Source organism: Pseudophryne corroboree, chromosome 1 (genome assembly GCF_028390025.1).
Source record: "Pseudophryne corroboree isolate aPseCor3 chromosome 1, aPseCor3.hap2, whole genome shotgun sequence".
Taxonomy (NCBI): Eukaryota; Metazoa; Chordata; class Amphibia; order Anura; family Myobatrachidae; genus Pseudophryne; species Pseudophryne corroboree.
This window is the reverse complement of record NC_086444.1, coordinates 175,218,154-175,243,153: the sequence shown is the minus strand read 5'-3', so window position 1 is coordinate 175,243,153 and position 25,000 is coordinate 175,218,154. Positions and strand designations below refer to the sequence as shown.

Below are 25,000 nucleotides of genomic sequence, written 5' to 3'. Positions count from 1 at the left end.
GTACTTTTACTGCATGCTATCTGCAGGATCCCTGAGGATAGCTGTTAAGTCAGCGCTACATTTTTTGGGTAAACGTGACAATGCCTTGTACACCCTAGGGGAAGATTCCCATCGTATCCTGACCCCATTAGGGAAAGGATACCCCCTGAGAATTCTTTTTGGGAAGCTGCAGCTTCTTGTCTGGAGATTCCCGCTCTTTTTCTTCATGAGAGGAAGGAAATTTACCTCAGCTTTCTTCCCCTTAAACATGTGTACCCTCGTGTCAGGGACAGATGAGTCATCAGTGATATGCAAAACATCTTTTATTACAATAATCATATATTGAATACTTTTCTGCCAGTCTTGGCTGTACTTTGCATTATCGTAGTCGACACTGGAGTCAGATTCCGTGTCGATATCAGTGTATATTATTTTGGATAGTGAGCGTTGAGACTCTGAAGGTCTCTGTGACATAGGGACAGACATGGGTAGATTCCCTGTCTGTTCTCTAATCTTTTGTGTAATAAAATTCATCTTAGCACTTAATTTCACATATCCAATCAGGTGTCGGCGTTGTCGACGGAGACACCACACACACATTTGCTCCATCTCTTCCTTAGGAGAGCCTTTTACCGCAGACATGTCGACACACACGTACCGACACACTCCACACACACATGGAATCTCTTTTCTGAAGACAGGTTCCCCCTTAGGCCCTTTGGAGAGACAGAGAGAGAGAGAGACAGTATGCCAGCACACACCCCAGCGCTATATGACCCAGGAAAAAAAACACAGAATGTTTACCCAGTAGCGCTGCTGTAATGTATAATCGCCAAATATGTGCGCCCCCCCCCCCCCCCCCCGTCTACTTTAAAACCCTCTTTCACTGTGTGTCAAGCAGGGGAGAGTCCGGGGAGCTTCCTCTCAGCGATGCTGTGGAGAGAAAAACATGGCGCTGGTGAGTGCTGAGGGAGAAGCCCCGCCCACTCGGCGGCAGGCTTCTGTCCCGCTCAAACTTAATAAAATATGGCGGGGGCTCTTAAATATACATGTACAGTGCCCACCTGTACATGTATATAGACTTTTGCCATAGGAGAGGTGTTTTATTGCTGCCCAGGGCGCCCCCCCTGCGCCCTTACAGTGACCGGAGTGTGTGAGGTGTATGGGAGCAATGACGCACAGCTGCGGTGCTGTGCGTTACCTCAGTGAAGCACGAAGGCTTCTGCCGCCTGAGACGTCTTCTGTCTTCGTTTCTTCTGGCTCTGTGAGATTGGCGGCGCGGCTCTGGGGTGAACGCCCAGGACGAACCTGTGTTCACTCCCTCTGGAGCTAATGGTGTCCAGTAGCCGAGGAAGCAGAGCCTATCATTTAAGTAGGTCTGCTCCTCTCTCCTCAGTCCCTCGATGCAGGGAGCCTGTTGCCAGCAGTGCTCCCTGAAAAAGAGAAAAAATCCTAACAAAAATGCTTTCTAAGCAGGAAACTCAGGAGAGCTCCCTGCAGTGCACCCATTCTCCTCTGGGCACAGTCTAAAACTGAGGTCTGGAGGAGGGGCATAGAGGGAGGAGCCAGTGCACACCCAGAATCCTAAAGTCTTTCTTAAAGTGCCCTATCTCCTGCGGAGCCCGTCTATTCCCCATGGTCCTTACGGAGTCCCAACATCCTCTAGGACGTTAGAGAAATGTGTTTGGTTACAGTAGGTTTCTCCTTTAGAAATTGGGAGGAATTCAATTGAGGGCGAACAGATTCCCAGCCCCTGCGCTTTATGGCAGCAGGATCTCGCTTAAAAGTGGGGGAGCGAATTGGGATGTGACACAGCCAAGCGAATGGTGCGAGTCAGGCTGCCATTGCTAGCGCTTAAACGCTGTTCCAATGTAAATTCACACCCTTCACCATCAACTGAATTCCCCCTATTGTGGTACCTACTTTCCACTTAGAGATTTAGCAAAACATACATTTTCAGGAGGGGTTACCAAACTATTGCATGCAAGCGTATGTCAGCTCCTGTATGTGCTCTCGATTACTACCCACCTAAGCTCAGTGTGCCAGTTTTACATATGCATAAACACTACTTATCTTGACATGCTGACAGCAGATTTAATATTTTGGGGCAAAATTTACCTTAGAAGAGGAAGCATAATTTGGTCTTACCCCTAAAAAAGTTAGAAGCAAATCCTTGGGGAGGCAGCATGCTTATTGGCTGCTCATCAGGAGCCTTTGTAAGTCCTGGTAATATTGAATGCACAAGAGAGCCCGTAGAGGGCATTGGTGCAGGCACTACTGTGGAGATGTACGGAGCCTTGGAGAGAGATAAGCTACCAACCACTCAATTCCTGTTATTTTTCAAACACAGCCTGTAAAATGGCAGTTAGAGATGTGTGTAGTATGTTATGCCGGTGCTTGGGATCCAGGCGCCGGGATCATGCCGACGGCATGCAGGCAGCGGGGTGAGCGCAAAAGAGCCCCTTGTGAGCTCGCCACACTGCGGGCACGGTGGCGCGCTTATATTCTCTCTCCAGGGGTGTCGTGGACACCCAAACAGGGAGAATAGTTGTCGGTATGCCGGCTGTCTGGATTTCGGCGTCGGTATGGTGAGCACCGGGATCCCGACAGGTGGCATATCAAATGCCTCCCGTTAAAGACTGCTTGGTTGGCACATTATGTCTATGGCCAGTATGTCTAGCGGACTACTGCGGCAAAACAGTTGCGGGAAGTCCCAGTTGTCACAGGAAGCAGTATCAGGTGTTGCAGTAGTTCATAAACTTTCTTGAATTATGGCGCTTATTTTATGGTTGGCAGCCAACATGACTGTTTTTCCCTATTACATTGACCAGAAATAAGTAGATTTGTTACTGGACCACCTACCCTTGGCACCCCTGCAGCACCCCAGGATGCCACAGCACCCTATCCATAATTGTCACGAAAATTGTAAAATGATGAAATTATATAAAATAATTACTATTTAACCTTTACTCAGTTTAACTATGTTAACAAATCTGCATTTAAAGTTTTATTTAATTGCGTTTAAATAGGTATTTACATAATCTAATTTTGTGGACATTTTTGGAAAAAATATTAGCAGTTAAGAAGTTAAAGAGGGTGATATGACTGACATGGACACTGGATTACAACCTATTGTGTATTGGGGTGGTATTCATGTGACCGCCGGTCAGCTGACCGACAGTCACATGACCTCCTCCACCAGCCCGTCGGGTCACTGTCCCGATGGTCGGCATGCCGACCAACAGGGACTATTTCTACTCGAGGTTGTCCCCGACACCTATAGAGTGGGAATAGAACCCGTGGCGACCGCAGGTCGCCACCGAGCCCGCAAGGGGCTTGCTGCACTCGCCCCTCCCCGCAGTGTTCCCGGCGTCTGTATGCTGCCGGGATCCCGGCGTCGGTAAGCTGACCGGCGGTCAGGAGACCGCCGGTCAGCCGTACTACACCCGTGTATTGCACTACTAGTGTGCAATCTTTGAGAAGTGGCAGTATTCCCACACAATCATCACATAACAACTAAGTGCTACTGACGATACTGCTCCTTTCACGATATAAACCTCAGGCTGTGGCTTTTTGTTTGACTTCATTCCCCTTCTTTGCACCATGGTACTGCCCCTGTTGCATGCAGCTCTGTCCCCAGTAACATAATCCCAGGTCACTACTTCACTCATATCTTCTGCTGGTATAACCATTCCGAGGATATGATTGGCTAATAAACAGGGAGCACTAGAACAAACAGAAGAATCAGACTGGGCACAGTAAGATGCTTAGGGGGAGATGTACTAAGCAGTGATAAAAATAGGATTTTAATTACCTACCAGTAAATCCTTTTCTCGTAGTCAATAGAAGATGCTGGGGTCCACACTAGTACCATGGGGTATAGACCGTCAACCAGGAGCCATTGGCACTTTATGAGTTTGAGAGTGTGGACTGGCTCCTCCCTCTCGGGGTAATTCTGAGTTGATCGCAGCAGCAAGTTTGTTAGCAATTGGGCAAAACCATGTGCACTGCAGGGGGACATATATAACACGTGCAAAGAGAGTTGGATTTGGGTGGGGTGTATTCAAACTGAAATCTAAATTGCAGTGTAAAAATAAAGCAGCCAGTATTTACCCTGCACAGAAACGAAATAACCCACCCAAATCTAACTCTCTCTGCAAATGTTATTTCTCTAACGTCCTTGAGAATGCTGGGACTCCGTAAGGACCATGGGGAATAGACGGGCTCCGCAGGAGATAGGGCACTTTAAGAAAGCTTTGGACTCTGGGTATGCACTGGCTCCTCCCTCTATGCCCCTCCTCCAGACCTCAGTTTTACACTGTGCCCAGAGCAAGATGGGTGCACTGTAGAGAGCTCTCCTGAGTTCTCTGCCTAGAAGCATTTTGTTTGGATTTTTTTTCTACTTTTTTACAGGGAGCACTGCTGGCAACAGGCTCCCTGCATCGAGGGACTGAGGAGAGAGGAGCAGACCTTCTTCTCTAAGATAGGCTCTGCTTCCTCGGCTACTGGACACCATTAGCTCCAGAGGGGGTGAACACAGGTTCTTACTGGGCGTCCACCCCCAGAGCCGCGCCGCCGTTCTCCTCACAGAGCCAGAAGAACCGAAGTCAGAAGACGTCAGGCGGCAGAAGCCTTCAGCTTCACTGAGGTAACACACAGCACTGCAGCTGTGCGTCATTGCTCCCATACACCTCACATACTCCGGTCACTGTAAGGGTGCAGGGCGCAGGGGGGAGGGCGCCCTGGGCAGCAATATAACACCTCTATTATGGCAAAAGACAATATACATGTACATGTATATAAAAGAGCCCCCGCCATATTTTATTAAGTTTGAGCGGGACAGAAGCCCGCCGCCGAGGGGGCGGGGCTTCTCCCTCAGCACTCACCAGCACCATTTTCTCTCCACAGCACCGCTGAGAGGAAGCTCCCCGGACTCTCCCCTGCTTACACACGGTGAAGGGGTGTTTAAAAGAGAGAGGGGGGGGGCACATAATTGGCGGATAACATATTATACAGTGCGGCTGGGGGAAAGACATTTTGTGTTGGTCTCCAGGGTCATTGCGCTGGGGTGTGTGCTGGCATACTCTCTCTCTGTCTCTCCAAAGGGCCTTGAAGGGGATACTGTCTTCAGAAAAGAGGTTCCCTGTGTGTGCTAAGTGTGTCGGTACGCGTGTGTCGACATGTTTGACGAGGAAGGATCGCTTAATGTGGAGGGGGAGTGCTTGAATGTCATGTCGCCAACACAGACTCCGGAATGGGTGGATATGCTGAATGTCTTGAATGCAAATGTCAATCTATTGCATAAAAGGTTAGACAAGGCTGAAGCTAGAGATCAGTCCATGCCTGTCCCTGTGGCGCCAGGCCCTTCGGGGTCTCAGAAGCGCACCATATCCCAGATCGATGACACAGATACCGACACGGATACTGACTAGTGTCGACTATGAAGATGCAAAATTACAGCAGAGGGTGGCAAAAGGTATTCGGTACATGATTATTGCCATTAAAGAGGTTTTGCATATTACTGAGGAACCCCCTGACCCTGACACGAGGGTACACATGTATAAAGGGAAAAAGCCTGAAGTCACCTTTCCGTCCTCATTTGAACTGAGTGAATTGTGCGAAAAGGCTTGGGAATCTCCGGATAGGAGAACGCAAGTTCCCAAAAGGATTCTTATGGCGTATCCTTTTCCACAAACGGATAGGATACGATGGGAATCTTCGCCTAAAGTAGACAAGGCGCTGACACGCTTGTCCAAAAAGGTGGCACTGCCTTCTCAGGATACGGCTTCCCTCAAGGATCCTGCTGATCGCAGGCAGGAAATTACCATGAAGCACATTTACACTCATTCAGGTACTATTGTTAGACCGGCTATGGCGTCGGCCTGGGTTTGTAGTGCGGTTGTGGCATGGGCAGATTCCTTATCTACGGAGATTGACACCTTAGATAGGGATGCCATTCAAATGACCATAGAGCATATCAGAGATGCTGCCTTGTATATCAGAGATGCTCAGAGAGACATTTGTTTATTAAGCTCCAGAATAAATGCTATGTCTATTTCTGCTAGGCGGCTCTTGTGGACCCGATAGTGGACGGGAGACGCCGATTCAAAGCGGCATATGGAGTCCTTGCCTTACAAAGGGGAGGAGTTGTTTGGAGACGGCCTCTCGGACCTTGTCTCTACTGCTACGGCTGGTAAGTCGAATTTCTTACCTTATGTCCCCCCGCAGCATACAAAAAAGGCACCTCATTATCAAATGCAGTCCTTTCGTTCCAATAAAAACAAAAAAGTACGGGGATCGTCCTTTGTTGCCAGAGGGAAAGGCAGGGGAAAAAAGCTGCACACAGCTAGTTTCCAAGAGCAGAAGTCCTCCCCTGCGTCTGCAAAGTCCACCGCATGACGCTAGGGCTTCCCGGGGGGAGGCAGATCTAGTGGGGGCTCGTCTTCGGTTATTCAGCCACGTCTGGGTTCACTCGCAGGTGGATCCCTGGGCATTAGAGATTGTTTCTCAAGGATACAGGCTGGAATTCGAAGACTTGCCTCCTCGCCGGTTTTTCAAATCGGCTCTGCCGGCTTCCCCGTCAGAGAGGGAGCTAGTGTTGGCAGCAATCCAAAAATTGTATATTCAATAGGTGATTGTCACAGTTCCTCATCTCCAGCAAGGAGAGGGATATTACTCAACCCTGTTTGTGGTCCCGAAACCGGACGGTTCGGTCAGACCCATTTTAAACCTAAAATCCCTGAACCTGTACTTGAAGAGGTTCAAGTTCAAAATGGAATCACTCAGGGCGGTCATCGCCAGCCTGGAGGGGGGGGATTGGATGGTGTCCCTGGACATAAAGGATGCTTACCTTCATGTTCCGGTATTCCCCTCTCATCAGACGTTCCTGCGATTTGCAGTGCAGGACTGTCACTACCAATTTCAGACGTTGTTGTTTGGGCTGTCCACGGCCCCGAGAATTTTCACCAAGGTAGTGGCGGAAATGATGGTGCTCCTGCGCAGGCAGGGGGTCACAATTATCCCATACTTGGACGATCTCCTCATAAAGGCGAGATCTCGGGAGAAGTTGCTGGACAGCGTGTCTCTGTCCATGAAGACGTTGCAGTTACACGGCTGGATTCTCAATATACCGAAGTCCCAGCTAGTCCCTACAACGCGTCTGACCTTTTTGGGGCTGATTCTAGACACAGACCAGAAAAAGGTTTTTCTTCCGATCGAAAAGGTTCAGGAGCTCATAGCCCTGGTCAGGAACCTATTAAAACCAAAACAGGTTTCGGTGAATCATTGCACGCAGGTCCTGGGGAAGATGGTGGCTTCATACGAGGCCATCCCTTTCGGCAGGTTCCATGCGAGGACTTTTCAATGGGACCTCTTGGACAAGTGGTCCGGGTCCCATTTACAAATGCATCGAAGGATCACCCTGTCTCCCAGGACCAGGGTATCTCTCCTGTGGTGGCTGCACAGTGCTCACCTACTAGAGGGTCGCAGGTTCGGCATTCAGGACTGGGTCCTGGTGACCACGGACGCAAGCCTCCGAGGCTGGGGAGCAGTCACACTGGGAAGAAATTTCCAAGGTCTCTGGTCAAATCTAGAGACTTGTCTCCACATCAATGTCCTGGAGTTGAGGGCCATATACAACACCCTGCGTCAAGCGGAGGAATTGCTTTGGGAAAAAACGGTTCTGATTCAGTCAGACAATGTCACGGCAGTGGCTCATATAAACCGCCAAGGCGGAACGAGGAGCAGAGTGGCCATGGCAGAAGCGACCAGGATTCTACGCTGGGCGGAAGGCCATGTAAGCGCGCTATCAGCAGTGTTCATCCCGGGGGTGGACAACTGGGAGGCGGACTTCCTCAGCAGGCACGACCTGCATCCGGGAGAGTGGGGACTTCATCAAGAAGTCTTCGCACAGATCACGGGTCGGTGGGGACTGCCTTAAATAGACATGATGGCATCCCGTCTCAACAAAAAGCTAAAGCGGTATTGCGCCAGGTCAAGGGACCCTCAGGCGGTAGCGGTAGACGCTCTGGTGACACCTTGGGTGTTCAGATCGGTCTATGTGTTTCCTCCTCTTCCTCTCATACCCAAAGTGTTGAGAATAATAAGAATAAGCAGGGTCAGAACAATCCTCATTGTTCCAGATTGGCCACGGAGGACTTGGTATCCGGAGCTGCAAGAGTTGCTCACAGAAGATCCGTGGCCTCTTCCTCTAAGGCAGGACCTGCTGCGGCAGGGGCCCTGTCTGTTCTAAGACTTACCGCGGTTGCGTTTGACTGCATGGCGGTTGAATGCCGGATCCTAGCGGAAAAAGGGATTCCGGAGGAGGTCATTCCTATCCTGATCAAAGCTAGGAAAGACGTGAAGTTAAAACATTATCACCGTATATGGCGGAAATATGTTTCTTGGTGTGAGGCCAGAGCTGCTCCTACGGAGGAGTCCCATTTGGGCCGTCTACATCACTTCCTTCAAACAGGAGTGACTTTGGGCCTAAAATTAGGGTCCATAAAAGGTCCAAATATCGGCCTTATCCATTTTCTTTCAAAAAGAATAAGCCTCTCTTCCTGAAGAACAGACTTTTGTGAAGGGTGTGCTGCATATTCAGCCTCCCTTTGTGCCTCCGGTGGCGCCTTGGGATCTTAACATGGTGTTACGTTTCCTCAAGTCACCTTGGTTTGAACCACTCAAAACTGTGGAGTTGAAATACCTCACGTGGAAAGTGGTCATGTTGTTGGCATTGGCTTCGGCAAGACGTGTTTCAGAATTGGCGGCTTTATCACATAAAAGCCCATACTTGGTTTTTCACGTGGATAGGGCAGAGTTGAGGACTCGTCCTCACTTTCTGCCAAAAGAGGTCTCATCTTTTCATGTGAACCAACCTATTGTAGTGCCTGTGGCTACACGGGACTTGGAGGATTCCGAGTCCCTGGATGTGGTCAGGGCTTTGAAGATTTGTGTGACCAGAATGGCTAGAATCAGGAAGACTGAAGCTCTGTTTGTTCTGTATGCGGCCAACAAGGTTGGCGCTCCTGCTTCAAAGCAGACTATTGCTCGCTGGATCTGTAATACGATTCAGCAGGCGCATTCTACGGCAGGTTTGCCATTGCCTAAATCGGTTAAGGCCCATTCCACTAGGAAAGTGGGCTCTTCTTGGGCGGCTGCCCGAGGGGTCTCGGCATTGCAATTGTGCCGAGCTGCTACTTGGTCGGGTTCAAATACCTTTGCAAAGTTCTACAAGTTTGATACCCTGGCTGAGGAGGACCTCATGTTTGCTCAATCGGTGCTGCAGAGTCATCCGCACTCTCCCGCCCGTTTGGGAGCTTTGGTATAATCCCCATGGTCCTTACGGAGTCCCAGCATCCTCAAGGACGTTAGAGAAAATAAGATTTTACTTACCGGTAAATCTATTTCTCGTAGTCCGTAGAGGATGCTGGGCGCCCGTCCCAAGTGCAGACTTCTCCTGCAAGACTTGTATATAGTTGTTGCTTACATAAGGGTTATGTTATAGTTTATCGGTTTAACCGAGGCTATGTTGTTGTTCATACTGTTGACTGGGTAGTGTATCACAAGTTATACGGTGTGATTGGTGTGGCTGGTATGGATCTCGCCCTTAGATTTACAAAAATCCTTCCTCGTACTGTCCATCTCCTCTGGGCACAGTTTCCCTAACTGAGGTCTGGAGAAGGGGCATAGAGGGAGGAGCCAGTGCACACCCAGAGTCCAAAGCTTTCTTAAAGTGCCCTATCTCCTGCGGAGCCCGTCTATTCCCCATGGTCCTTACGGAGTCCCAGCATCCTCTACGGACTACGAGAAATAGATTTACCGGTAAGTAAAATCTTATTATCTGCGCCACCTGCAGTGCACATGGTTTTGCCCAATTGTTAACAAACTTGCTGCTGCGATCAACTCAGAATTACCCCCTCTATGTCCCTCCTACCAGACTCAGTCTAGAAACTGTGCCCGAGGAGACGGACATCTTCGAGAGAAGGATTATACACAGATAGCAGCGAGATTCATACCATCTCACACATACAAGGCAAAACAAGCTAACCAGCTTGAAACTCAGCAACTGCTGAAACATTACTTACCAAGTAACAATGCAGTACTTAACTAAAAATAAAAAGTTGTACTGAACCAGATAACCACTGCAGGAAAACGAAGCGCTGGGCGGGCGCCCAGCATCCTCTACGGACTGCGAGAAAAGGATTTACCAATAGGTAATTAAAATCCTATTTTCTCTTACATCCTAGAGGATACTGGGGTCTACATTAGTACCATGGGGATGTACCAAAGCTCCCGAACGGGAGGGAGAGCGCGGAGGCTCCTGCAGAGCCACTTGACCAAACTTTAGGTCCTCAGAGGCCAAAGTATCGAACTTGTAGAACTTTGCGAACGTGTTCAACCCCGACTAAGTAGCTGCTCGGCAGAGTTGTAAAGCCGAGACACCCCGGGCAGCCACACAGGAAGAACCCACATTATGAGTAGAGTGGGCCTTAACAGACGTAGGACACGGCAAGCCTGCCGTAGAACACGCATGCTGGCTAGTGAACCTGATCCAGCGAGAGATTGTCTGCTTAGAAGCAGGACACCCAATTTTCTTGGGATCATACATGACATACAGAGAGTCTGATTTTCTGTGACGAGCAATCCTCCTCACATAGGTTTTTAGAGCCCTTACAACATCTAAGGACTTTGATCAAATTGAGGAGTCAGTCGCAACTGGCACCACAATAGGTTGGTTGATATGAAATGCCGACACAACCTTCGGAATAAACTGCCGACGTGTCCGAAGCTCAGCTCTATCTTCATGGAAGATCAAGTATGGGCTTTTACATGACAAAGCCCCCAACCCCGACACACGTCTAGCAGAAGCAACAAAGTGACAGCCTAACACGTGAGAAACTTGACCTCAACCTCCTGTAGAGGCTCAAATCAGTCCGACTGGAGGAACTGCAACACCATGTTAAGATCCCAGGGCGCCGTAGGCGGTACAAAGGGAGGTTGGATGTGCAGAACTCCCTTCAAAAAAGTCTGAACCTGAAGAAGGGCAGCCAACTGTTTCTGGAAAAAAATGGATAGGGACGAAATTTACGGATCCTAACCTCAGGCCCATATCCACACCTGCTTGCAGGAAGAGGAGAAATCGTCCCAGTTGAAACTCCATCGTAGTTAACTTCTTGGACTCGCACCAAGATACATATTTTTTCCAAATACAATGGTAATGTTTAGACATTACTCCTTTCCTAGCCTGTATCAGGGTAGGAATAACCTTGTTCAGAATGCCCTTCCAAGCTAGTATCTGGCGTTCAATAGCCATGCCGTCAAACGTAACCGTGGTAAATCTTGATAGGCTAACGGCCCCTTCTGCAGCAGGTCCTCCCGAACAGGAAGAGGCCTCGGCTCTTCTAGCAGTAGATCCAGAAGATCCGCGTACAAGACCTTCTTGGCCAGTCTGGAGCAATGAGGATTGCTTGAACCCTTGTTCTCCTTATGAGCTTTAGCACTCTTGGAATGAGTGGGAGTGGTGGAAACACGTACTCCGACTGGAATACCCACAGAGTCACTAGGGCGTCCACCGCCACTGCTTGCGGGTCCCTCGACCTAGAACAATATCACCGAAGCTTCTTGTTGAGACGATAGGCCATCATGTCTATTTGGGGTACACCCTAATGATCTGTTACCTCCTTGAACACCTCCGGATGGAGACCCCACTCTCCTGGGTGGAGATCGTGTCTGCTGAGGAAGTCCGCTTCCCAGTTGTCTACTCCCGGAATGAAGATTGCCGACAGCGCCAAAGTGTTTTTTTCTGCCCAGAGGATGATTCTTGTTACCTCTGACATTGCAGCTCTGCTCTTCATTCCGCCCTGTCGGTTTATGTAAGCCACTGTCGTTACATTGTCCGACTGCACTTGAATGGCCCGATATCTCAGACGATGGGCCGCTTGGAGAAGACCGTTGTAGACGGCTCTTAGTTCCAGAATGTTTATCGGTAGGCCGGCTTCCAGACTTGACCATCTTCCTTGGAAGGTATCCGCTTGAGTGACTGCACCCCAGCCCCGGAGACTTGCATCCGTGGTTAGAAGGATCCAGCCCTGAATCCCCAACCTGCGGCCCTCCAGAAGGTGAGGTAATTGTAGCCACCAGAGGAGTGAAATCCTTGCCTTTGGCGACAGACGTATTCTCTGGGGCATGTGTAGATGAGATTCCGACAACTTGTCCAGGAGATCCAGTTGGAAGGACCGAGCATGAAACCTCCCGTACTGCAGAGCCTCGTAAGAGGCCACCATCTTCCCCAGAAGGCGAATGCACTGATGAACCGACACCCAGGCTGGCTTCAGGACATCCCGGACCATTGTTTTTATCACCAACCCTTTTCCCTCTGGAAGAAACACCCTCTGCACTTCCGTGTCGAGGATAATTCCCAAAAAGGACAACCTCCTAGTTAGTTCCAAATGTGATTTTGGAAGATTCAGGATCCAACCGTGTTCCCTGAGTAGATGGGTCGTGAGAATAATGGAGTGTAACAGCTTCTCCTTGGATGATGCCTTTATCAGCAGATCGTCCAGATATGGAATTATATTTACACCGTCTGCGGAGAACCATCATCTCCGCAATCACCTTGGAGAGGCTGAATAGCAGGGCCTGGAATTGAAAATTAGAGTCTAACAGTGCGAATCAGAGATAAGCTTGATGCGGCGGCCAAATTGGAATGTGGAGGTACGCATCCTTGATATCTCCCAACCCGACCTCTTCGCTCTTCACAAGACCTGCGTCTCTCATCCACACTCATTACTCGCTCCCACTCACGATTGCAGGACTTTCATCGGGCTGCACCCACTCTGTGGAATGCCCTACCACGCACAATAAGACTCTCCTCTAGTCTCCAAACCGTCAAGCGTTCCCTGAAAACTCACCTCTTTAGGCAAGCATATCAAATTCCAGAACCGCCCACGTAACTTTCATAAACCTTCTTATCAAATTGCATCCACTCTGTACAGTCCTCACATGTCTTCTCATTTTTCACTTTCCCTTCCTCTCAGACCCGGTTCATCATTGCTTTATGGCCATATCATACAGCCCTCCAAGAACCTTTGCAATCTGGCTAACAACTATGCAATAGATAGCACCTTTCCTTGTGTACACATGCCTATTTCCCTATAGATTGTAAGCTTGCGAGCAGGGCCTTCCTACCTCTATGACTGTTTGTTATCACCCAGATTGTTATTCTTGTTTGAAATTGTAAAGCGCAACGGAATTTGCTGCGCAATATAAGAAACTGTTAATAAATAAATAATAAATATCCAGGGATACCAGGAATTCCCCCTCCTCCAGACCCGATATCACCGCCCTTAGAGACTCCATTTTGAACTTGAACGCCCTCAGAAAGGGGTTTAGTGATTTTAAGTTCAGAATGGGCCTGACCGAACCATCCGGTTTCGGTACCACGAAAATGTCCGAATAGTAACCTTTGTTTTGCATATGGGGTGGAACTTGTACAATAATTTGTGCCTCTACCAACTTCTGGATGGCTTCCTGTAGGATAGCCCTGTCTGCCAGCAAAGCTGGCAAGCCTGATTTGAAGAACCGGTGAGGAGGGAGATCTTGAAATTCCAGCCTGTACCCCTGGGACACAATATCATGCACCCAGGGATCCAGGCCGGACGACACCCAGACGTGACAGAAATGCCCGAGTCTCGCCCCCACCGGCCCCACCGTCAAGCGGAGGACTTTGGCGTACCTGAAGTAGGATTCTGTTCCTGGGAACCCACAGCGGCAGGTTTCTTGGATTTTGGCCGACCTCCTCTAAAGAAGGTGTTGGAGGGCTTGGCCTTTCTTGCTTTGGCAGTCCGAAAGGACTGAGATGTAGCTGAAGAAAAGGGTTTCTTCGTAGCAGGTGCAGCTGAGGGAATAAAGGGAGACTTACCCGTTGTAGCCGTGGAAATCCACGCATTCAATCCTTCCCCAAAGAGAGCCTGACCTGTGTAGGGTAGGGTCTCCACACCTCTCCTGGATTCCGCGTCGTCCGACCACTGGCACAGCCAAAGTCCCCTACGAGCTGAGACAGCCATGGAAGACATCCCTGCAGCCATGGAACCCAGTTCTTTCATGGATTCCACCATAAAGCCTGCAGAATCCTGAATTTTTACGTAAAAACAATTCAACATCACTTTTATCCATTGTATCCAAATCCTCAAGTAACGTGCCTGACCACTTTACTATAGCTTTGGAAATCCATGCACAGGCAATAGTAGGACGTAGTATAGCCCCTGAAGCCGTGTATATGGATTTGAGCGTAGTGCCAATTTTGCGATCAGCCGGCTCTTTTAAGGCGGTAGATCCTGGAACAGGTAAAACCACCTTTTTTGAGAGTCTGGATACATACGCGTCCACTATGGGTGGGTTTTCCCATTTTTTCCTATCCTCCTCAGGGTAGGGGAGAGCAACCAGAACCCTTCTAGGGATCTGAAATTTTTTCTCCGGGTTTTCCCATGCTTTCTCAAATATATAATTTCATTCTTTAGACGCAGGGAAGGTTAGCGAGGCTTTCTTATTGTCAGTGAAGTAAGCCTTCTCAACCTGCTCAGGTGTTGTATCAGCTGTATTCAATACATCTCTAATAGCCTATATCATCAACTGCACCCCTTTTGCAAGAGATGCAGCCCCTCCCACAGCACATCCCCCTCACCATCTGCCGTGTCAGAATTGGTATCCGTGACTTCTTGCATAACCTGGGCAAGAGCACGTTTGTGGGAACATACAGTAGGGGATGCTGAGGTAACAGAACCGGACCAAACTGCCATAGAGTTCTGTGCAACCCTAGTAGAAATCTGAGAAATCATAGATTTGATAGAGGATAACCATTCAGGCTTCCTTGCTGGTATCTGCGCTAAAACAGTGCAATCCTGATTACATGGAATGAGATCATCCTTGGAGGACATATCCTCTGCAGCATATGACACAGAGTCCCTGGACACAGCTTAATGGAGACCACAGACACTACACACACACACACACAGGGGAGGACAGAGTTTCACCCCCAAGAATGGCAAGAGAGACAGAGATTGGAGCCAACCCACACACAGCACTTTTAAGGTATAGGGAAACCCCCAACCAGCGCTGACTGTGCACCTTAGATTACACAGTCTGCACACAGCCTCCCCCCCTTCTACAACCCCCTGGTACCGAAAGAGATAGCTGGAGTTGAATTGTAGGGACAGCTCTCACTGACAGCGCTTCTGCAGGCAGGAAAATGGCGCTGAACACTGCTGGGTCCGCTCTGAGAAGCTCCGCCCCCTTACATGGCGCGGTCTTCTTGCTCTTCTGAAGATTATACTGGCCTGAGGAATTTTGCTGGCAGCGATCCTGGGACCCTGACAGGCTTGGAGGTCAGTGTAGGACGTAGACGCTGGCTCAGGGCACCCCTCACAGCGCCGCACTATGTATCGCTGCGCTCCATACCCTATTGCTGCCATCTTCACACCGGCTCCCCGCTTGCTAGGAGGGCCAGTGACTAACTCGCCACTGATCTTCTGCCTCTGTAAGAGGGTGGCGGCATGCTGTCGGGGTGAGCGATCCCCTGTGGTGGGGAACGTTCGATCCCCTCAGGAGCTCAGTGTCCTGTCAGCGGAGATAGCGGCTCAGACCCCACAGGGCGGACACTACTCCCCCACCCTTTAGTCCCACGAAGAGGGAAGGCTGTTGACAGCAGCCTCCCTGTAAAATAATAAACTCTAAAAAAAAACCTTTACTAGAGAAACTCTGGAGAGCTCCCATAGCTGTTACCGGTTCCTCCGGGTACATTTTCTAAACTGAGTCTGGTAAGAGGAGCATAGAGGGAGGAGCCAGCCCACTCTCTCAAACTCTTAAAGTGCCAATGGCTCCTGGTGGACCAGTCTATACCTCATGGTACTAATGTGGACCCCAGCATCCTCTAGGACGTAAGAGAAAGTGGAGAAGTGAGCCATGGCAACCAATCAGCTGCTCTGTATACTTTTATTGTATGCAAACTACAAATGTTACGTCAATGCTTACTGGTTGCCATGGGCAACTTTTCCACTGGCTCACTTCTCCACTTATATCTCTGCTTAGTACATCTCCTCCTTAGACTCTAGTCATACACTACTAAAAATATTTTTTAATAAACTAAGGGGTTGTCCAAAATGACACTGAACTGTGTTTTGAGACAATTTTTTCACTGCAAGGCGTACATATTTGACTAACAGACTGTAGAATGACCATGCAGGTGTGAACTGGTGAGGAAACAAAATTTTGTAAAGCAAACCTTTTAAGTGTAGTCAGTAAAAATCTTCTTCCCCTCTCTATTAGTAAATGATCCCCTCAAATGATATTCTAAAACACTGTAGAAATTTCAGAATTGTAGAAACTACTGCCGTGCAGTGTTACTGTATTGAAACTGATGGCAGATAGCAGCCTATGTTTTTATTGTAGCAGGTTAATTATACTCCATCCCACATTTGGAAACTCGCTATACACCCACTTCAGAAGAGACGCTTACAAAGAAAGCAATCTTACCGCAAATGAAAAGTACAGACAATCAAGTACTTAAAGTGAACCTACCAATGCTGAGATGAAGGCCTTTTTACAGTGACTTTTTCATTCTGTGTGATCCCAATAAAAGAACAATCTTACTACTCAGTCAGCCTAAGAGAGCACATAAAGCAGGTGCTATATGCAAATGCCGAATGTCCGCTTCAGAGACTGACTCGGGCGCTATTCTGAATGGCTTACTCCTATTTCTCCTCTAAGCTTCCACTTACCTTTAACACAGAACATCACCTGCAGAACTAAACTATAGTATTATGCAACTGCAACGATGCCAGCCAGGAACCATGGAACAATTCTGTACAAGCAGAGGTGTTACAAGGTAAATGGAGAATAAGCAATGAAAGGGTTGACAAAATTTCCAAGTAGTACATTCTGATCATTACGGTCATAGTTTCGCATATAAACACAAAGGGAAAAAAGTAACACAATAGGAATAAAGAAATCTGAAATTCTGCAACTAGAGATGTGAACTCAAAACATACAAGGCTTGATCTTCTCTCCAGGTAAATTAAGTTCTGCTCATTGAATAAACGTTACAAGCGTCTAGAATCTGTTGCACAGTTCATTTATCCAGTCTGTGATTATACAAATATACTTGAGATTCTATAAGACTAACATTTTGTAATATGTGAAAATGTCTTTCTTGAAGCATGAATGTATGAAAGTGCATTGTAATATGTATCTATTAAAGTGTGTAGGAGCACAGTGCCACCAAGTGTTCATGCATTTCTCCTCTCGTCTCTTTCCCATTTAACTTTCCTTGACTCATGCTGAACTAGATCTCCACGTACTGTATATCATTTTATACTTACCATGCAGATGTTATATTGTTCATCAGCTTCTCCGTTCCATCAGAAATCTCAGAGGGAAGCAGAATTTCCACTGGCTGCAAACGTAATATTCTGGTCTCCAACTCAGAGCGGGACTTAGAGTCATGAAAGGTGTCATGTATTACTTCTCCTGTTGAAGGCTGGAGGGCCTGTACAAGACACGGGGGACATGTTTGTATAGAAAAGACATATATATTCTTCCAAATTCTGTGCAGTACTGACCAAAGCCTGGCAGATACCCCAAAAAAAGCTGATCACAATTTTGGACCTATACACACATGGGCCTGCTTATATGGTCAGGCTCACTTACTCTAAATCGGTCATAGCTAATCTCACACTGATAGCAAACCTGTGGAAAAAAAACAGAGCAGGCAAATAAAATATATATAGAATACATTCATACCACTAGGCCGAAGACAAGGTCATCAGATTTCTTATGTTTAGATCTGTCCGGACTTTCACAAATGCACATAAGGTAGCTGCTTGGAGCATCGGTCATCGCAGTCTCAACCTCCAGTGAATTATCCATATGTATCAAAGGGTTTACATGTATGATCAGTTAGGGTAAATGTACTGCTTGCAAGACAATGGTTTTCATTATGAAAGAAGTGCTACTGCTTATACTTGTGGTTGGCTCCTTAAAGAAGTCTCCACATTTTACATAGGGAAACATAAAACTGTCAAGACTTCATTATAAAACAGAACCCCATACCCCCTTTGTGAACCATATAACACACAATAATATGATAGAACCAGTGTGGACAGTAGGAAATGGGTGGCTGGTATAGAATAAAACTGTATAGGGGGCCGATTTTAGTATGAAATCCACAGATGCAAATATGCGCAATGCAGAAAGTATAATGGCTCACCTGACCCAACTATGCACGAGTGACCTGATACACTTAACATTTGCTCAGAACATAAAAATCTTCAGTAATGCATTAAAAACCCTTTCAGGTTATCACATCCCTACTAATATGGTCAGTCTCTATGTGCGATACCTGCATCAGAGCAACAGATTTCAAGTGGCAAAAAACTGTTCTGAGAAATCCAGCGGACAGGGAGATCTCATTATACTGAATGTTGATATTAAAATGTCGAACAGATTCAAACCATCGACAGGCATGTCGACATTCTAAAAATGTTCACAAATGTCAACAACTGAACAGTCATCGTGTGAAATGTTGACATTCTAAGGATGCCGCTGCTTAGAGTTAGGCTGCAGGAGGAGGGGGAATGGGGGTGGAATTGGGTTAGGCACTAGGGGAGATAGTGTGGAAAATACTCACAGTAACCGATTCAGACGCGACTACCCGGACCTGAAAAACGACACTGGAGCCGCTGCAGCTTCTGGGACAAGTTAATCCCCCCTAGACCATCAGGAACCATTTGTCAGCAGTTCACAACGTTAACATATCATCCATGTAGACATGATGAATGTCGACCAGCTAAGTATGTCGGCATCCTGCATGTCAACAGTATGACCATGTTGACATGGTAACTGTCGACCAATCGTATCCAACCCATACAAACAACACACACCAGTGATGGCATAAATCATCTAAATGGCTTACATTACATGCCTTAATGACACCAGTAAATCAATTAGTGGTTATGTTTTCATATTTTTTGACAAAAAGCCCCACAACTCGTATACAATAATTTGCTTCATTAATCATACAAATTACTACTATACAACAGTAAAGTCAGTCACATTATTACAATGAAAATACTGGTCCATGGATCACAACACTGACTCAACACAAAGTACTGTAATTGGAGAGCTGACAAGCGGCTCACCTAAACATCCTGCTTGTAACAACTAGGAGCTACCGTATGATTAAATACAAATCCAACTGTGATTTTATGTACTAAACGTTAGGAATTGTGACAAGAGAGGTCATCACCTAACTGCACTGAATGGTGTCATTAGATTACACAAGGTAACTGATTGCGATTCCCCAAAATGTTATCTTCAATATTAGATACTATATAGTGTTCATAAAGATACACGCAATCATTTTCATATGTAGGTAGTTATAGGGGTACAGCCACCAAAACTGTATATGCACTTCTCTGCGAGCCTTCCATAGAAGATGTCACAAAATTAGCTCTACCTACATTTTATGGCTTCTGATGTTAATTTAGAGTCCAAAATGTGTACTTTATGGAAAATTCGATCATGTTTTGGGCTTTAAAACAAAAAAATACGCAGTTATGGTAGACTTACCGTCGATAACTTTCTCTCCTAAGTCCATAGTATCCAATATATAAATATTGGGATATGAGGTAGAGTCAGCGGATTGGCACCAACGATCAAAAGCTTTCAGCCTCCCAGAAATGCAACGGGCCAGTCCCCTATATCCCCGCCTCCTGGCTCTGGCAATTCAGTTGCTTTCCAAAGCTCAAGATAGAAGTATCATAGAGAGCCCTGATCAGGCGAGAAGAACACACATGCACACACTTCCGTACAAAAAGGAAGAGGTTAGTAAGTGTAAGTATCCTCAAATCAGATGCGTCAGGGTGGGATCCCTGTGGATACTGTTGGACTAAGGAGAAATAGAGTTATCGACGGTAAGTCTACCATAAATACCTATTTCTCCTGCAGGGTCCACAGATTAGCCACAGGATAAACATTGGGATGTCCCAAAGCAATTTTGGTGGAAGGGACGCTCCTGAATGAACAGGAGAATGCAGCGTCCTGAGAGGCAAAGGTTTCAAAGGCATAATGTCTAATGAATGTGTTAATGGAAGACCATGTGGCTGCCTTACATATCTGTTCAGCTAAAGCATCACGTTGTGCTGCCCATGAGCCACCTAACTTACGAGTAGAGTGAGCAGAGACATTAGCCGGAATAGGGAGATCAGCTTGAAAATATGCTTCTGCAATAGTCATCCGAAGCCACCTCGCCAGTGTCTGCTTGTCAGCAGGCCATCCTCTCTTGTGAAATCCGTAAAGAACAAAGAGCGTCTGTCTTTCTGATGGCACTGGTACGATCCACGTAGATCCTTAAGGCACGGACTATGTCCAATGATGCATCTCCCGCAGAAAGGTCTGCCCTTGGAAAGCCGGGACTACAATTTCTTTGTTGAGGTGCAATTTAGACACCACCTTAGGAAGATAACCAGATTTGGTTCTGAGAACCGCTCTATCTGGATGAAATACTGTATCAGAAAAGAAGGGCGACATAACAATGCTCCTAAGTCTAAAACTCTTCTAGCTGAAGCAATAGCCAGTAGAAAGAGAACTTTAGATGTCAACCATTTAAGATCCACTTGCTTCAGTGGTTCAAACGGGGCAACTTGAAGCGCCTTTAGAACTAAACTTAGATCCCAGGGAGCTGTAGGAGGAACAAAAGGAGGTTGGATGTGAAGCATTCCTTGGAAAAAAGTGCGATCATCATGTAGGTTAGCAATTTTCTTTTGAAACCACACAGTCAATGCGGACACCTGAACTCTCGAGGAAGCCACCCGTAGACCTTTGTCCATTCCTGCCTGAAAGAATGCTAAGACTCTGGAAACTCTGAAAGACCTAGGGTTAAATTTCCTGTCACTGCACCATTGAATATAGGCCTACCATATTCGGTAATAAATGCAAGCTGAGGATAGTTTCCTTGCTCTGAGCATTGTTTGAATTATCTCTTGTGAGAATCCTCTTGCTTTCAGAATGGAAGTCTCAAGAGCCACGCCGTCAAAGACAGCCGATCCAGGTGCTTGTAATAGCAATGACCCCGATACAGTAGATCTGGACGTTGAGGCAGTAGGAACGGAGTATCCACCGACACCCTCTGCAGATCTTCGGGGCCAAACTGGAGCTATTCGTATCACGGCGCCCTTTCCCTGTTTTACCTTTCTCATCTTCCTGGGCAACAGGGCGATCGGAGGAAACACATAGGCCAGACGAAAGTACCATCTTACTGACAGGTTATCCACAAAGGTCGCTTTGGGATCCTTTGTCCTTGACCCGTATGCGTGAACTTTGTTGTTCTAACGGGAAGCCATGAGCTCTATCTCCGGTAACGCTCACTTGTCTACCAGAATCTGGAAGACCTCGGGGTGTAAAGCCCATTTGTTTGCATGAATGGTGTGTCAACTGAGAAAATCCGCTTCCCAGCTTAGGACTTCTGGAATGAACACTGCGGACAAGGCTGGATAATGAAGTGCTGCCCACCTTAACGTGCAGCTTACCTCCTTCATTGCTTTTTGGCTGCGAGTTCCTCCTTGATGATTGAGGTACGCTACTGCCGATGCATTGTCCGAGCGGATTTGAACTGGTTTCCCCTGAAGAATGTCCTTTGCCTGAATGAGTGCCATATATACTGTATGGCCCGAAGTACCAATATATTTATTGGCAGGCAACTTTCTTCCTTGGTCCACTGCCCTTGGAAACAACTTCTTTCTGAACACTGCTCCCCAGCCCTGAAGACTGGCATCCGTTGTCAGAATCTCCCAATCTGAGATTCAAAAGGGTCTCCCCTTTGTCCAGATGAAGTCTGTAGCCACCAGGCTAAATGACCTCCCTACTTCCAGAGGAAGGACCATGCGTATTTATTGTCGGATATAGCCCATTCCATTTGGAAAGAATCAGACGTTGTAGAGGACTCGAGTGGAATTGAGCATACTCCCCCATGTCGAATGTCGACACCATAGATCCCATCACACGCATCGCTGCGTGAATACATACCCTTTGACTGTGTAGCAGCTACTTAATCCTCAACTGTATTGTGGATATTTGGTTCAGAGGTAAAATTACTCTCTGAAGATGCGAATCCAATACAGCCTCCAAGTGCGTCATCCATTGTGACAGAACCAAGGACGACTCTGCCCAATTTATGAGCCAACCGTGTCTCTGCAAACAAGCTATTGTCTGTTGCAGATGACACTGAAGCAATTCCTGAGATTGTGCCAGGATTAATAAATTGTCGAGGTATGGAAAAATCCTTATCCCCTGTCCACGGAGATCAACCGAAATTACCACCATCAATTTGGTGAACACTGTGGGAGCTGTGGCCAGTCCAGATGGTAGGGCCTGAAACTGAAAGTGTTGCTGGAGGATAGCAAACCTAAGGTAGCACTGATGGGACTGTGCTATAGGAACATGAAGGTAAGCATCTTGGATATCCAGGGATACCATATAATTCGCCGGCTCCATGGCCAAAATAATAGAACGTAAAGTCTCCATATGAAAATGAGGCACCCAGATGTACTTGTTCAGCACTTGGAGATTGAGTATGGGCCTTAACGACCCATTTGGCTTCTGAACTAGAAACAGGCTGGAATGAAAACCTTGTCCTCGTTGTGCAGGAGGAACTGGAATTATCACTCCTGATTGAAGCAACTTCTGAACTGCCTCTTGCAAGGCCCTGTCCTTCGTTTCCACTGAAGACGGGCTGGTACAGAAGAACCTTTGTGGAGGGTGTTTCTTGAAGGCAAACGCATAACCGTGAGATACCGCTTCTTGCACCAAGGCATCTGTGGTGGACTGCTGCCAAATCTGTACAAAATGAGAACTGTTGCCAGACCTGTGCAAAATGAGGCCAGCACCATCATGCTGATGGCTTATCTTCTGGCTTGGAAGCAGACCCTCTGGTAGCCCAATGCTTTTTAGTCTTACCAGACTGGTCAGATTGAGACTGGTTGCCATAACCCTTTCCTTTTGCTTTTCTCTGTGTCTGAAAGGGCCGAAAAGCTGGAAACCTAGATTTGGATTTGTGTGTGGAAGGAAACTTCACTTTCTTAGAGTCTGCTTCTGACTCCAAAATACTGTTTAATGCTTTACCAAAAGGAATATCTCCAATAAAAGGCAAAGACTCTAGAAAACTCTTGGACTTAGAGTCAGCCTTCCATGTACGCAGCCAAACCGCTCTGCGAGTTGCTACTGCTGAGGCTGATGCTCGAGAGGCAACAGTACCCATATCAAAGGCTACTTCTTCCATAAAAATAACCGCCTGTTTAATATATGCAATATGGGATTTTTGCTCTCTAGATGCCAATGAAAGATCATTCTCCAATGCATCAGTCCAGCTGCCACTGCTTTTGCCATCCTGGCTGAAGCTATGGCTGGTCTTGTCCCAGACAAGGAGAAAATGGTTTTTAAAAAACCATCTATTTTCTTATCCGTAACATCATTTAATGATGTTGAAAGCAGAGGCAATGTAGATTTTCACACCACACAAATGACATGTGTATCTACTTTGGGAGCCACCTCCCTTTTTAAACAGTCCCCAGCTGGAAGAGTATAATGGGAATTCCATTTCTTTGGAATTCTAAACTTCTTACTGGGTGTTACCCAAGCCTCTTGCATAATCTCCGTCAGCTGTTCTGACCCAGGAAATTCAGTCCTGACTGTTTTGGGACATTTAAACACAGGTGCCTTAGATTTTAACAAAGGCTCTGCTGCCTCCTCTAAGGATAGAATGGCTTTCATAGCACTAATTAGCTCAGGTATATCCACTGAGCTGGGACCTTCAAACTCATCTCTGTAATGCAAGGAGTCCTCATCCTCCAAAGAGTCCCCATCTGAAACGTGTAGACTATGAAGATGTTTCATGTCTGTGATTTACTTTCCACAGGCCTTTCAGCCTGTTTTTGTTGAAAGGCTGCAGATTCCTGGACTGGATGTGATAACCCCCAGGTGGAATGTTGCATGTAAAAGTTAACCGGGTAACCTCTCTCTGGTATAGGAGCTGGCATTATCCACTCAGCTATATAGGATAATGTCTGTGCAAAAGAAAACCATGGGGGTTCAACTTGAACCTGTGCCTGCCTTGGATTACTCAGGAGGCTTTGGTGAAAGCTAAAACAATTTGCACATAATCAACTTTGAACCAGATCCTGAGAGGTTAACCCAGCTTTGCAAGACAAACATGAAATCGGTGTTTGTGCTGCTGTGTAGAGTGTATCCTCCTCACCCTTGCCTCTCTTAGACAGGATAAACAAACCACACACCTGTACAATGTTAACTACACAATTTTTGACTGAAAATTTGTTAAAGTGACATTCAATCCGACCCTTCCCTACCTTGTACAAGCATTGAGGATCCGTATATACACACAAACTGACAGGAAAAGTAAAGTCAGCAATCACACTAGCAATCAGTCACAAGTTATACATTAATATAATAAGCAATAGGAGCACATATTCAACTACAGATACATTTCAAGTATGTGCGAGAAACATATTACTGCATTACCTTATATCAGACTTTAAACTTATTCAGTCACACAGCAAAAGAAAACAGCAGCAATAGTTTACAGACTCAAATGTATCAGGCACTTATCCAACTACTTGTACTTAATGGTAGGTGGAGACTTAGTGCTGTATCACCTGGCTCAGGAGAGTGGGATACAGGGAGACTTCACCCCGCTTCCAGGATCGATCAATACATTAGTGAACGCTGAGTGGATCCAGACGCCAATAGTGTATACAAACGCCCCATGAACCCACAGTGAACACAGATGCCCAAGTGAAAACAGACGCACCAGTCAAACAGCCGCCTATGTTGCCACTGAGTCCTTTAGATACACAGCATCTCAGACGGAAGCGGGAAATCAATTCACGGCGGGAAACTCGGAGGAAACTGGTCATGAACCGGGGGGAGGGGCAACGTCTTACTCCCCACTGCTGAC

General features: G+C 47.0%; 1 protein-coding gene across 3 annotated transcripts in view; it reads right to left on the bottom strand.

The window, feature by feature from the left end:
- Positions 1-25,000, bottom strand: part of MSH3 (mutS homolog 3) — a 534,775-nt gene that overhangs the window by 438,912 nt on the left and 70,863 nt on the right. For all 3 annotated transcript variants that reach the window (XM_063963915.1, XM_063963914.1, XM_063963916.1), the window contains exons 7-8: positions 17,776-17,921; positions 17,355-17,521 (exon numbers count right to left, since the gene is read on the bottom strand). In XM_063963915.1, the coding sequence (XP_063819985.1) occupies positions 17,355-17,521; positions 17,776-17,921 (313 nt within the window). The remainder of the gene's footprint in view (positions 1-17,354; positions 17,522-17,775; positions 17,922-25,000) is intronic.